General features: G+C 53.2%; 1 protein-coding gene across 4 annotated transcripts in view; it reads right to left on the bottom strand.

The window, feature by feature from the left end:
• OPA3 (outer mitochondrial membrane lipid metabolism regulator OPA3) overlaps nucleotides 1-15279 on the bottom strand; it is a 59940-nt gene that overhangs the window by 8438 nt on the left and 36223 nt on the right. The window contains exons 1-2 of one of the 4 annotated variants that reach the window (XM_039247229.1): nucleotides 10037-10449; nucleotides 9033-9910 (exon numbers count right to left, since the gene is read on the bottom strand). The exons of 1 other annotated variant lie outside the window; for it this stretch is intronic. In XM_039247229.1, coding sequence (XP_039103160.1) covers nucleotides 9492-9910; nucleotides 10037-10067 — 450 coding nt within the window. In that variant the 5' untranslated portion in view covers nucleotides 10068-10449 and the 3' untranslated portion in view covers nucleotides 9033-9491. Of the gene's footprint in view, nucleotides 1-9032; nucleotides 9911-10036; nucleotides 10450-15279 lie in introns of those variants that run through there. 2 more of the 4 variants (XM_039247211.1, XM_039247202.1) reach the window with 2 other exon arrangements.

Raw genomic sequence — 15279 nt, 5'->3', positions numbered from 1 at the left:
AGGAGAGGAGAGGAGAGGAGAGGAGAGGAGAGGAGAGGAGAGGAGAGGAGAGGAGAGGAGAGGAGAGGAGAGAAGGAAGGGCACCTGGGTGGCTCAGTTGGTTAAGCCTCTGACTCTTGATTTCAGCTCAGGTCATGATCTCACATTTCACAAGTTCAAATCCTGAGTCGGACTCTGTGCTGACAGCTCAGAGCCTGGAGCCTGCTTCTGACTGTGTGTTTCCATCTCTCTCTCTGCCCCTCCCTTGCTCGCGTTATGTCTCTCTATCCCTCTCAAAAATAAATAAACATTTAAAAAAGAGAAAGGAAGGAAGGAAGGAAGGAATGAGAGGAGAAAGGCAAGCCTGTCCATATGGAGCACTGTCAGGGACAAGAAGCTGCTGGAACTTTCATACAAGGCTGGGGGGTGGGGGCGGGGAGCGGGAGGAGAACAGCATACTGTAGGGTCGATTACTTTTTAAAAAACGGGCAGTTTCTCCAAAGGGCAAACATACTCTCGTGCTGTGACTCGGCAATCCCACCCCGCCATATACCCAAGCGCAGAGCCCACCGAAGCCTTGGGCCACATCAGTTCTAGGAGGTTTGCTCCTAACAGGGAAAGCCAGAGAAAACCCGCCTGCTGGCCCATCCCATACAGGAAATAAACTGTGTTACAGCTGACAATGGACTACCCCCCACTGGGCCCACCCACTGGCAACAAAGAAGAACAGACAATTGCAACACAGAACACAGATGCATCTCTCAGATACTATGTTGAGCAAAAGAAGCCAGATCTCCGACCCCCCCCCCCCCAAGGAACATTCCATAGAGTCCAGGGATACAAAGTTCAGGAACAGGCAAATCTAACCTATAGGGACAGAAATCAGAATAGTGGTTACAGTTGGGGGGCGCCGTTGCCTGGGAAACGGCGCATTCCCGGGGTCCTGGAAATCTCTGTCTTGATCTTGATCTCCTTGCTGGTTACATGTGTGTATCCATTTGTTAAGAAGTGATTGCAGTGCAATTGCATATATATTGCATGCAGTATATACAGTGCAGTTTACATACTTTATGTTTATTCCAACTAAACCCATAATTAGGAGAAAAGAGAAGCATCCAATAAAGAAAATGATAGTAGGATAGAAACAGAGCTCTGATGATCTGGAATGAATAAATTGCTCAATAAAATACGGGGCACCCGAGTGGCTCAGTTGGTTAAGCATCCGACTTCGGCTCAGGTCATGATCTCATGGTTTGTGAGTTCCACTACTGAAATGGGGAATCGGGCTCTCTGCCGTCAGTGTGGAGTCCGCTTCAGATCCTCCATCCCCTATCTCTCTCTGTCCCTTCCCTGCTTTCTCTCTCTCAAAAATAAACATTAAAAAAAACTTTAATAAAATGTAAGCCAGTAAAGGCATGATTACTCTTTCAATATATACTGTTTAAACATGCTGTGAAAATTCCCACATCCACAGTTGAGAAATTTTATGTTCTCCCAGGGAACACAGCAGAAAGCCACTAGAAGTCTCTGGAAAATCCAGTTCCTCCACACCGCCAGCAAAGCGGAGTAGGTTTGTTTGTTCTTTTTAATTTTTCAAATATTCATTTTTGAGAGGAGGGGGAGGGGCAGAGAGAGAGGCAGACACAGAATCGGAAGCAGCTCCAGGCTCCGAGCTGTCAGCACAGAGCCCGATGCGGCGCTCGAACCCATGAACCTCAAGATCATGACCTGAGCCAAAATTGGATGCTTAACCGACTGAGCCACCCAGGCGCCCCTAAAGTTTATTTTTTGAAGTAATCACTAAACCCAACATGAGGCTCAAACTCACGGCACCTGGAACTCAATCCAGCGCTTCACCAAATGAGTCAGTCATGCGCCCCTAGATTTGGTTACTTTAAAACAAAACACTGTGTTTGGACAAAATATGCCAGAAACAAACCTTACACGGACAGCGAAAACAGGCATTTCCCCAAAAAGCAGTACAAATGTCCATAAATAGCGAAAAAGATGTTTGACCTACAGGTCAGCAGAAAAATGTAAGGTAAAAGAACAATTCCATGTGCCCTTTTTTTTAAAAAAAATTTATTTATTTTGAGAGAGAGAGAGGGCGAGACCAGACACGAGAGGGGGAGGGGCAGAGAGAGAGGGAGAGAGAATCCCAAGCAGGCTCTGCACTCCTAGCCCAGAGCCTGACACGGGGCTCGAACTCATGAACCTTGAGATCATGACCTGAGCCAAAACCAAGAGTCTATCGCTGAAGGGACTGAGCCACCCAGCCACCCCGCCATGCGCCCTTCTACGGTTTGAAAAATTCTCAAGTTGCATAATTGCAAGTGTTGACAGTGCCTCTGCCACTGCGCAGAATTTTCAGGGGGGCGTATATATTCACTATAAATATTCTTTTAAATGTTTATTTGTTTTTGAGAGGGGGAGGGGCAGGGAGAGAGAGAGATCGGGGATCCCAAGCAGGGTCTACGATAACCGCAGAGACGGATCCAGGGCTTGACTCACGAATGGTGAGATCATGGCCTGAGCTGAAGTCAGATGCTCAACTGACTGAGCCACCACGCACTCTATAAACATTTTTTTAATGTTTCTTTATTTTTGAGAGAGACAGAGGGGGGCGAAAGGACAGGGAGAGAGATGGGCAGAGGATCAGACACGGGCTCTGAGCTGTCAGCACAGAGCCCGACACGGGGCTTGAACCCATGAACCGCGAGATCATGACCTGAGCCGGAGCTGGATGTGTAACCGACTGAGCCAGCCAGGCGCCCCGGAACTATAACCCTTTTCAACGCATTCAGTTCCTTCAGCGCTTGGTATCTCCCCAAGCAAAGCCACATGCCAGCCGGAGAAGCACATGCAGACGGCTCAGTGTCAGGCACAGGACAGCAAGGGACAGCATCCACGCGCACGGGGGATCTCACCTAAACCCTGCCTGATCAGACCGCTCAGTTCCGGGAGCGGCCGCAGTGCTCCCAAACTGGTGTCGGGATCCCTTTCGGGGAGGGGACTTTGGTTTCTCTGAAACGTCTGAACTTTGAGGAAGAGGGAGTGCCACTGAGAAAAAAATAAACACCAAGGCACAAGCGATGTGCCCTTGGAGCAAGGGGGGCACGCTGGATGTGAGGGACTCCTCGGTGACCCCCGAGGTCCACACCCGCCCCTGCCTGGTGGGGCGTGGCCTGAGCACCACCGTTCCAGGGCGAGGGGATCTTGCTCTAAGACTAGGGCCCCAAGTTCAAGCCCGCCCCCTCCACTTCCTCCTTCTCTAGGAGGCCCCAAATGGACACCAGGAGCGGTCCCTGATGGGAGGGGAGTCGAGATAAAGAAGGTCAGTGACATGGCCTGAGGCCGGGTTCAGTGACGGCAGAGGTTACTAAGGATGAGGAGTCTTTCCAGCCCTCACAGGCTACAATTCAGAACAGGTAACAAAAACCTGCCGGAGGGCACCCAAATCTGAAGGGGGGGGGGTGCAGGGAAGGGTAGGGGTGGGGGGGGCAGGGAAGGGCAGGGGCTATCACTCTTTCCTCGCGCCTGATCCTGCTACGGCCTCGCCGTCTTAGGACATGGTGGTGTTTCCCTTCTAGGCGCACAGAGCAAAAACTTTGACGTTCTGAATGGTTCCACCCATCGCTCAGGAAATCCTGTCTGCTCCGCCTCTGAAACATCAGTATGCTCAGAACCCCACTTCCCCCCACCTCCACGGTCCCTGTCTGGCCCAGCCACCATGCACAAACACGGCCATCTCTCCCCGGGCCTGGAAGATTCCACCTTTGTCCCTTATGGTCCGTCTGGGGGAGCCTCCCCCCACTCCCCCCCCTCCCCCCCCCCGCACCACCCCGTGGCTCACGCCTCGCCTAGAAGAAAAGCCAACGGCCCGAGGCAGCCCACTCTATGCAGGTTTGTACAATACATACATATGGATATGCCTTTCTTAATGAGACAGAATAAAAGAGAAAGTAACAGAATGCATCACATATGGTAAGAGCAATTATTGTTTTGCAAAACTTATGTTCCAACAGTATGTATAACATATAATATGGGATGTTAACATATGTGTGTTATATAATACATACGAGTTTTCTATGTTTATAATACATATTAGGTACATATGTTACGTAGTATCTGTAGCTTTTCTTCCTGAAAATACAAAACAGCAGACTGCACTGCACGTATTCAGGGTATTTAGTGAAATTTTCATCCCAATGGTACACACACTATATATATATATGTATAATATGCAACGTTATGCTACCTACTACGTAAAAATATTTTTTATTTTTTATTTTTTTAAAATGTTTTTTTTATTTATTTCTAGGAGAGAGAGAGAGAGACAGCGTGAGCAGGGGAGGGTCAGAGAGAGAGGGAGTCACAGACTGAAACAGGCTCCAGGCTCCGAGCTGGCAGTCAGCACAGAGCCCGACACGGGGCCCGAACCCACGAACCGCGAGATCATGACCCGAGCGAAAGTCGGACGCTTAACCAACTACGCCACCCGGGCGCCCCAACGTAAAAATATTTTTATATTCCGTTATATACTAGGCCACATAATGCATGAATTGCGCCATATTTATCATACACACAGACTGTGAACCATGAACTCTATAGATATGTGTATGGTGGACTGAGGAACTCTGCTTCCCACTGTGGCTTGCTGCCGTGGGCGGAGATGGGGACTTTTGAGATCTGCGGGCAGTAGGGTCAAGGTGGAGTCTTTGGGGAGCCAGACTGGAGACTTGTGCAGCGGGGAGGGAGGGAAGCTGGGCTGCGTCTGGGGTGGTTGAAGCGCGATGCTTCAGTCAATCCAATACGGTGCCCAGAGCTGGGATGAGTCTCCAGGGCTGTGCCAATTGAGCCTTCACTCCCCTGACTCCCCTTGCCCACTCAATTCCATGGATCAATCAACTCTTTTGTGTTTGTTTCTTTAAGTGACCTCTACACCCAACACGGGGCTCAAACGCAGGACCCAGAGATCAAGAGTTGCAAGCTCTTCTGACTGAGCCAGCCAGGCGCCCCGGGGCAGTAAACTCTTCCTGTAAAGGGCCAGAGAGCAAAACATTTTCATTTTTGAAGGCCAGATGATATCCATCCCAAAGACTCAAGTCTGCCATTGGAGTTCTTACAGCTGCCTTTGGGGCTCATCTCAAAAGAGCCACCCGGATCTAAATGAGCCGCGCCCGTCGCTCCAGAACTCTGCCGCGGGTGTAGCCCCGTACTTCTTTACTGTTTACCTCCCGCACTAGATGTCAGCTCCGTGAGGGGGATTAGCCTGATTTTGTTCCTGGCCGGTTCCCAGCTACTAGAATGGGGCCAGCCAGGCAACAGGTGCTCAGTAAACATTATGTCTAATGAGAGGGCGGAGCGTGCCCAGGCCTGGCCACTCAAGAGTCCCCGTGGCTGGCACAGAGTCGGTCATGCGGGCCCATGAATCAGGCAGGGGCTCAGTGAAGCCCATTTTCTCCAGGTGTGGCTTTCTCCAGGAGAGGGCCCCGCCAGGAGATGGGAGAGGCAGAGCCCCGGGGCCGGTTTGAGGCTTCTGTAAGCCAGTGTAATCGGGTTTTCTGTTTTTCCCCCCTGCCCCTGAGCTGAGTCCCCCGGGTGGGAGGGGTCTGGGTTCAGTAGGGTCCCTTGTCCCCTCCTCACCGCGGGGCAGGCAGGGAACGCTGGAAAAAGAAGTGTCTGACTGTGCAGGTCCCCCAGCTGGACTGTGAGCGACACGGGGGCAGGGCTGGGCTGACCTGCTCATTGCCTGGGGCCTTGGCACCACACAGAACAGGGCCGGGCACACAGGGGACGCCTGAGTGAAAGTGAAGAAAAAAAAAAAAAAGGACATTCTTTTCTGAAGTTAACGGATTTCTTTTAAGCTCTTATTTATTTAAGTAATTTTTACATACAACGTGGAGCTCGAACTCATGACCCTGAGATTGAGAGTCACATACTCCACTGACTGAGCCGGCCAAGCGTCCCGAGATTTTCTTTTTTTTTTTTTTTTAATGTTTTTTTATTTATTTCTAGGAGAGAGAGAGAGAGACAGCGTGAGCAGGGGAGGGTCAGAGAGAGAGGGAGTCACAGACTCTGAAACAGGCTCCAGGCTCCGAGCTGGCAGTCAGCACAGAGCCCGACGCGGGGCTCGAACCCACGAACCGCGAGATCATGACCTAAGCGAAAGTCGGACACTTAACCGACCAAGCCACCCAGGCCCCCCCCCCGAGATTTTCTTTTTAATGTTTATTTACTTTTGAGAGGGAGAGAGAGAGATGGAGATTGAGTGGGGGAGGGGCAGAAAGAGAGGGTAGACAGAATCTGAAACAGGCTGTAGGCTGTGAGCTGTCAGCACAGAGCCCGACGGGGGGCTCGAACTCACGAACCGCGAGATCATGACCTGAGCCAAGGTTGGACGCTTAACCGACTGAGCCACCCAGGCGCCCCCCTGAGATTTAAAAAAATATATATATTAAAAAAATACATCACCTTGAAGACAACCAATCTCATTTACAAGTTTATTCTACCCCCCTCCTCCCCACGTCACAAAGGTACCCCAAATTTCAGCTAGTAGGAAACCGGAGTGATGCAATCCTCCGGCCTCTGCCTCGCCCATGGTGAGAGGGGATCCTCGCATTTTCACACGCCCTGATCTTACCCCGCCCCCCGACGCCCCGACAGTGGGTGAAGCCACTGCATCCCCGAAGGTCCGGCCACACGGAAGGAGGACACGCCAAGCTGAGTTCTGAGTCTCTGAGACGTGACAGCAATGCCACATCAGGGTCAAGATGGCGCAGGGGTTAGGAGCTCGGGCTCTGACGCACACTGCCCATCCCCAGGTCCCGTTCTGCTGCTTCCCTGCCTGTGTGACCTTGGGCAGGTGGCTCCCCCCCTCTGTGCCTCAATGTCCTCATGAAGGAAATGAAGAAAATACCATTAGTGGTCACTGTTTAGTGACCTAATGGGCGGGGGGTGGGGGTGGTGAGGAGCATCACACTCCCTGCCTCCAGCAATCCGTGCTTCAGAGGTGGGTCAGCGCCACAGTGGACCCCCTGGAGTAGCCATGGAACCCAGGCCCCGAGTCGGCTCACCCAGCTCTGCCCATCACCCCTCCACACAGTGGTCTCTCCCTCGTCGTCTTCTTCATCCACTCAGGTCACTTCCAATTTGATAATTTTTTTATTAGCTTCTTTATTTGAGAGTGAGTGAGCACGGGCAGGGAAGGGAAAAAGAGAGAGAGAGGGAGAGAGAGACTTCCAATTCGGGGCTCGAACCCACAACCCACGAGATCATGACCTGAGCCGGAACCAAGAGTCAGGATGCTCAACAGACTGAGCCACCCAGGCGCCCCAGGTCACTTCCAATTTTAAAGGCACCTCCACCCAGGACACCTTCTACATCAGCTTCCCCGCCCTCTTCTAGAAAGAATGAAGATGATGTTTCTGAACCCCAAGTTTCTTGGTTTTCTATCTGGGTAGGTCTTGTCCAGATCACCCTGCCTGCCCCCACCCTGGTCCCTGGCCCCTGGCAGTGAGGGGAGGGGAAGCTGGCCGCTCCCCCTTCACCTACAGCTTCTGGGAACCAGGTCAAGTAGAATGGATCGTGGGCCTTCCTGCCTCCCCGCTCCCCTCTCTTCCTCCTCCTGCACCAGCACCCTCTCCATTCCCTTCCCTGTGCCCCCACCCCCCACTCTGCTCTTACTACTTCACCACCTTGGGGTCTGTGGCCTTGGGCAAGTCCCTCTGCCTCTCCTGGGCCCCGGGGTTCCAATCTGGGAAAGAGGTCACAGGCACGCACGTCAGCGTTTCTAGCTCTAACAAGTCTTGTCGTACCCATTTTGGAGATGCCTGTGTTCTCAGACACAGCCTGCAGTGATTCCGGGCCACATCTACAGTCTGAAGAGCAGAGGGCAGACGGGTGGAGCCACAGCCCTCGCCCATCGGGGAGACTCCGGGAAGAGACACCAGGTGGTAAAGGCTCGTTGCTATCACTCTGGGGGGGGGGCAAATGTCCTGGGGGGGCTGGCAGGAGTCCTGGCGTTCTCTTGGGGTGGGGAGGTGAGGTGGGTTGAATGGTGACTCCCCCAGAGACATGGCCACTTAGCGACCCATGGGATGCATGACTGCAAGCACATCTGGGGGGGGACCCGCCTCTGGAACGAAGGGTCCCGAGGTGAAATCATCCTAGATTTGGGGTGCGCCCTAAATCCAATGCCAGGTGCCTTTACCAGAGACAGAGGAGGAAATGAAGGCCACACAAAGAGGGAGGCAGAGAGAGACTGGAGGTCCGAGGCCACAAGCCAAGGAATGCCTGAAGTCACCAAACGTCAGAAGAGGCAGGGGAAGATCTGCCCCGAGCGCCTTCGGATGGAGTGTGGCCCCGCTGACACTCTGATCTCGGATCTCTGGGCTCCGGAACCGCGAAATGGCAAATTCCTGTCGTGTTAAGCCATCAGGCCTGTGGTGCTTGGTTATGGAAACCCCAGGAAACGAATGAAGGTTATGACCAACTGGTGGCCTAGTCCAGTGGGACGGAGGTGGGACTGGGGACAGCGAAGGCACGGGGGTACCACTGCATGAAGTGGTGCGGGGGGCCGGCCCGGAGCCCCCGGGGAGAAGGGCAAGGGCGCCCAGGTCCCCAGATCGGGATGGAAGCCGAGGAAGGTGATCATCTAGCCCACGGCTGGCAAGCCTCTGAAAAGCCACTGGGGAAGACGGCGCCGAAGGCGGGGAAGGCTCAGGGACCCTGAGGACAGGGACGCGGGATGAAAGGTTGGATTGGCCGGAAACGAGGTCGACTCTTCCACCACGGAAGGGGTGCTGGGAGGCAGGGCCAGTGAAGATGCTGCAGCCATGGGGGCGGGCGGGCTGCGGCACTGACCAGAAAGACTCGGGCTGGGGGGGTGTGTTCGAACATTCCACTTGGGGTCTTGGGAGGCACCACAGATCAGGTTAATGGGGGAGATAGAACATTCAGTGGACCGAAGGCAAGCCAGGACCCCCTTTTCTTCCCCTCAGAGTGGTGACGCCCAGCTGGAGCCCCTTAGATGAGGGGGACAGAGAGCCACGGAAAGACACAGCACTTCTTTATAATGGTCTGTACCTGCTGACAAGGGGAAGGGGGTGCTCCCGTGGAAGGGATGAGAGTCCCAGGGAAGGGTGACAGTTATCAGGTAAATGGGGGAGGGGGGAAGTGGTGTGGAGGAAACAGCTTGATTCGGCTCAAGTCCAGGGTCCATTTTTTGTCCTGCCCGAAGAGCGAGCCTGCTGTCCAGGCTGGGACCCCGGACCCCACACGTCTGTGTGGTCTGGGGTAGGGGTGCAGTGATGAGCGCTGTGGACTGTCCCAACGAGCCAGACGCCATGTGGGAGCTTCACCTGCTGGGGGCCGGTCCCAGTGGAAGGTACCGTCAGCAGGGGGTGACCGATCCAAGTTCCGTCAAGATCCCGGCGGTTTCCGCTGGGCCGGCACAGGCAGGGAGAGTGTGGGGAGAAGCCACATCAGGGCACACACAACCACGTCCAAGCTCAGGCCTCAGCAGGCTCCCGCTCCTTGGACACGGACGCCGCCTGGGACGCAGACGCCGCTTGTGGCGCATCCCGGACGCAGAGCCGGGCGCGCACCTCCCGCATCTGCGCCTGCAGCTCCTCCAGCGCGCTCTGCGCCTGCACCTGCGCCTGCAGGGCCTCCAGCGCCAGCGCCAGGCGGCCCACCTCGTCCCGCACCGCGTCCCAGGCGGCCTGCTGCTCCTCCTCCTTGTGACGCTGGTGCGCCTGGTGGCGCCAGTACTCCAGCACCAGGCAGCCGCCGCCCACGATGAAGATGGTGGCCTCGCCCAGCAGCTCGGCGCCCAGCTCGGCGGCCGCGTCCTCGTTCAGCGGCTTGATGACCGTGCCCCGGAAGCCCATGATGCGCATCTTGGTCCGCATCTCCACCCAGTGGTACACTGCGGGGGGAGACAGGGGTCAGGTCGTGCGCCAGGAGCCCCCCACCAGCCCCGCCCCTCCGTGTTCCGGCGTCGAGGTCGGTGCAACGGGCACACCACAGCCTGAATCACCGGGGATCGCTTTACCCGAGACCCGCACTGGCCCAGCCCAGAGCATGGGAGCCCCGGGCAGCTTTTTAAATTGCCCAGAGGGTTCTGCCAAGGAGCCGGGAATGAGAAACCTTGGCCAGAAGGGAAGCCCTCAGACTGGGGGCCACGCCCATTTCTAAGACAAGGAAGTCGGGGAATGTGTGAAGGGCTCAAGGTCCTGTGGCTTCTGAGCTCCCTCTGCTCCTCCTCTCAAGTCACCAGCAGGCCAGCCAAGCATCCAAGGCACATTCCCCTCCCCTGCCCCATTTTCTTTCTGGAACCTTCCCAAAAGTAATTTGGAGTTAGGGCTGCCGTGTAAGGGCGGGTACCTCCCGGCTCCAAAGCAAAGGGCAGCTGAAAACGTGGGACCCCATACGAAGCGCCCTGGGTAACGGATCCCCTTTCCAAGTCTGTTGGCTCCCGTCTCCTAGACTCTCACCGGCCCTGAGGATGGAGCTGACAGCCTCGGGAGCTCTCTGCTGTGAGGCTTGGACCACGTACCTTGGAAGCCGCTCCCGAGTTGGCTGGGTGGTTGTTGCTGGAATAAAAGCCTCCTTTCCTAGCTGCCGCTTTGCGCAGGGAGATTCTCAGCATCTGAGTCTTAAAACCAGAGGCAGCCTTGATGCCGGGCCCTGACTCCCTCCTGCAGTGATTCACACTCATCCAGGATGCGCGAAATTGCCGGGGATGCCTGTCTAGCTCTTTCAGAGATTCATTTCCAACACAGAGCTTACTTTACTCGGAATGCTTAATAATGACCGATGCAATTGGCTCGTATACGAAAATGTCTTAAATGAACTGTTGACTCATCATTGTAAGAAAATCCAGAGGCAAAGACTTTCACATGTCCGACCTTTCGGTCAAAGGAAGTTTAAACAGAAATTAAAAATGTGGATTTCTGTGCGTATTTGAGTTGCTGACACATACTTTAGCTGACAGAATTCTGCAGGGGAAGTGTAAACAGAAGCTCAAGGACAAAGTTCAAGGAACAGTGTGAAATGCCTGACTGCAAAGGAACGGCTCGTTCACTTTTTTTTTCCCTTTAAACTGAGAGTTGCAGGCACCAAATCGCAGGAGTTCTATGGACTGCATTAGATATTTGGAAGGAAAGATGGCACCAGCTCTGTTTGCAAATATCAATATTCATGACACACCAGAAATTATATCCTCTGCGGCGACTTGAATTCGGGAAGACAAGTTTTAGCTGTCACCTTGAAAACGCACTAGAGGGCACATAACTTTTGAATTTTCTAAAAGGGCAGGGCGCCTGGGCTGCTCGGTCGGTTACGTGTCTGACTTCGGCTCAGGTCCTGATCTCAGGGTTTGTGAGTTCGGGCCCTGCGTCTGGCTCTGTGCACACAGAGCCCGCTTCAGATCCTCTGTCTCTCTCTGCCCCTCCCCTGCGTGTGCTCTTTCTCAAGAAAATAAATAAAATAAACAAACAAAATATTTATTAAAAATGGGGCAGGGCAGCATAAAGCGTTTGGCGAGCTCTGCCTGGAGCCAGCAACAGGACCTGAGCAGGAGCGCACGGGGCCTCCCGGGACCCGCCTGCTGCCGCAGTCGTTATTACTACTACTTGCTACGCAGCCCGGGCGGCGCAGACCCCTCCCACACTGAGGGCCCAGCTTCTGGGGCCTGGGGTCCACCTGGACCTCCGCCACCCACAGCAGTGACAACCTACGTTGGGCCGCCTCTGTCAAATGGGAAGATGTTGACCGTACCCTGGTCCTGGGCCGGGGCTGGGGCTGGGCATGCACCTGTCACGTGGTCCTTTATGTCAGGACCACAAAGCAAGGCGGCCAGAGGGAGGGAGGAGAGACAGCACCGGCTCCTACTGGCGTCCCTGGGCCAGCGTCCCGCGTCTCACAGCAGACAGAGCGTGAGCACTGGGGCCGGTGGGTGGGGGCCTGGGTGTGCGAGCGAGAACGGCACAAGGGGTGGGGGTACACATCCAGGCACAGGAAACTCAGCTGAAGCGTGTGTGTGTGTGTGTGTGTGTGTGTGTGTGTGTGTGTGTGTGTGTATGTGTGTATGACAGAGGCCAGGCTTCCGGGGCAGGGGCTGCTGGCAGTGTCTCAGGCCGGCAGCCAGACGCGGGGTTCAGGAAACGAGGTCCGCGTGGGAATGAAGAACTGGGAAGAAGGGGAGAAAGAAGCGGTCCCCAGATGTCTCCCAGCCACCTCACACCCCCTGTGTCTGAACCTGACATTTGCTTCTCCTCCTGGGTCCATCCTGTCACCAAGCCGGAGACCCGGGGCTCAGGTGCCCCCTCCTGAGCCAGGTGTCTAGTCTGCCCCGTGAACGTCTCTCCCACACCCTGGTGTGTTGTCCTGGTCCAGGCTCTGCGCCAGCTCTGACCGATGTCCTCTCCCTGACCTCCCTGTTCAGGGATCTCTGTCCCCTCTGCCATGCCAGGTGTTCCCTTCAGAGCGTCCATCACAACTGGGAATGATCTCGCCACCCGGTCGCTTATTTGCACTCTAGAGGGCAGGGCCCAGGAAGGTCACAGTCACTGCTGTGTCCCCCGCACCGGCCAGTAGCAGGTCCCCGCCCCAGCCTCAGCCCCCTGCCGCAGACCTCCGCCAGCAGTCAGGAGCCTGTTAAAACACAACGAAAACAAAAACCCACCATCCTTTTCGTTAATAAAAGAAACACATCACATGCAAATAAAACACTCAAACCATAAAGTTAAAAGTCAGTTCTGAGCCGTAGGCCCACCCCAAACAGTCCCCCAGATCTCGCCCTAACCAGCCTTTCTGCCAGCATCGCGGCCCTGACGTCTGATAGGCATACGCTGCTCACCTCTACTGAGGTTTTCAACCGGAAATTCGCGGCTATTTACGCAGTTTGTATTGAGCCTCCAGCCAAGTACAGAAGAGGAGCTCTTTGTCCCCATGTGTCTGTCCTTCCTCCGCCCCCGCCTCCCCATTTTTACAGATGATCATGTCCTCTTCTTGTACTATAGGCTTAGCTCTGTCTCTCTCCTTTTGAGCGCCCCTCCCCGCCCCCACCCTAGGCCAGATCATTCTTCCACGTTATCTGGGTTTGACCCACAGGTTGTTCAGTGGCTATAGTAAGGTGAAGTCAGAAAAATGTGATGGTCACAGACGGACACACTGCCCAGTGTGACATGATTAAACTAGAGAGGGGGCCCCTGGTGGGCTCAGTCACAAGGGGGGCCACCTGGAGGAGAGGTTCTCAGCAGCGAGATCGGATGGCATCTCTAGTGTGACATTCCATCAAGCCGCTCAGAGTCCCACCATAGGTCAGTCGGCTCTCAGATGAACAATGATTTTCTAGAACTAGGTCTCCCTTCACATGGTATTTCTAAAACCACTGGTCTTGTCCCATTAGGGGGTCATGACATTTAATTTAGCTGCACTGACCAGCATTAAAAATACGATCATGAGGGGCCCCTGGGTGGTTCAGTCGGTTAAGTGTCCGACTTCGGCTCAGCTCATGATCTCACGGTTCGTGAGTTCGAGCCCCGCATCGGGCTCTGTGCTGACAGATTAGACCCCGGAACCTGTTTCAGATTCTGTGTCTCCCTCTCTATCTCTGCCCCTCCATGGTTCTCACTGTCTCTTTCTCTCAAAAATAAATAAACCTTAAAAAATATATATATATATATATATATATTCATGAATATGACAGAAACCATCAGGTGGCCCTTGAGGGCATTACACTTTAGAGAAATAGGTCAGAGAAAGGCCAATACCATAGAATTTCACTTACCAACCTCACGGATACAACCTTCCCCACTCCCGCCAGAATATAACAGAAAACATCAAAGGCGATCTTAAGTAGTCAGGGCAAGTACTGTCTCACAAAACTTTTTTTATTTTTAAGTAGGGTGCTTGTCCAATGTGGAGCCCAACATGGGGCTTGAACTCATGATCCTGAGATCAAGACCTGAGCTGAGATAGAGAGTCAGACACTGAATCCACTAAGCCACCCGGGGGGCCTTGTCTCACAGAACTTTTGTTCTTGTTTGGGGTGTGACTATGTGTGTAGCTGGAACACGGCCATAATATTAAAAGCCATTGTCCCGGATTTCGGCTGGAATTCCACTGAATCTTACAGATCATTTTTAACACATTGACATCTTCCCAATGTTGAGTCTTTCCATCCATAAATGTAGTATCTGTCTCCATTTGGTTTAACTTTCTTTGCAAGTCTCTTTGATTATATTTAGTCCTAGGCATTGATATTTCTTGATGTTACTATTCATGGTATTTTATTTCCTTTTACTTGGTTATTTTTTAATTCATGGTATTTTAAGTTCCATTTTCAATTCAGTTGGGGCTGGCATATAAAAAAATACAACTGAGTTATGTAAATGATGTTTTTAAATCTGGTGACCTCACTGAATTCATTTTTTTTCCCTTTTCAATGAAATATAACTTACATAAAATACACAAATAGTAAGTGTAGGGCATGATAATTGAAAGAATTTTTTTTTTTTAATTTTTTTTAAATTTTTTTTTTTTAAATGTTTTATTTATTTCTAGGAGACACAGCGTGAGCAGGGGAGGGTCAGAGAAAGAGGGAGTCACAGACTGAAACAGGCTCCAGGCTCCGAGCTGGCAGTCAGCACAGAGCCCGACGCGGGGCCCGAACCCACGAACCGCGAGATCATGACCTAAGCGAAAGTCGGACGCTCAACCGACTAAGCCACCCAGGCGCCCCGAAAGAATTTTTTTTAAGATTTTTTTTTTTAAAAGTAATCTGTACACCCCATGTGGGGCTTGAACTCACAACCCGGTGATCAAGAGTCCTATGCTCTACTGACTGAGCCAGCCAGCCAGGAGCGGGATACATTTTTTTTTTTTAGTTTTTTTTTTTTTAATGTTTATTTTTGAGAGAGAGAGAGAGAGACAGAGACAGAGACAGAGACAGAGAGCGCGAGCAGGCAAGGCGCAGAGAGAGAGGGAGACACAGAACCTGAAGCAGGCTCCAGGCTCTGAGCTAGCAGTCAGTACAGAGCCTGATGCGGGGCTTGAACCCATAAACTGTGAGATCATGACCTGAGCTGAAGTCGGATGCTTAACCGACTGAGCCACCGAGGCGCCCTGAGCAGGGTAATTTTTTTTTTTACGCTTATTTGTGAGAGAGAGAGAGAGAGAATGTGAGCACGGGAGGGGCATAGTAAGAGGGAGACACAGAGTTCGAAGCAGACTCCAGGCTCTGAGATGTCAGCACAGAGCCTGACGTGGGGCTCGAACTCACAAGCCACA

The sequence above is a fragment of the Hyaena hyaena genome, unplaced genomic scaffold (genome assembly GCF_003009895.1).
Source record: "Hyaena hyaena isolate Hyena2069 unplaced genomic scaffold, ASM300989v1 scaffold_9, whole genome shotgun sequence".
In the NCBI taxonomy this organism is placed as follows: domain Eukaryota; kingdom Metazoa; phylum Chordata; class Mammalia; order Carnivora; family Hyaenidae; genus Hyaena; species Hyaena hyaena.
Note: the sequence above shows the minus strand (reverse complement) of the source record. Positions and strands in the feature narration are given on the sequence as shown.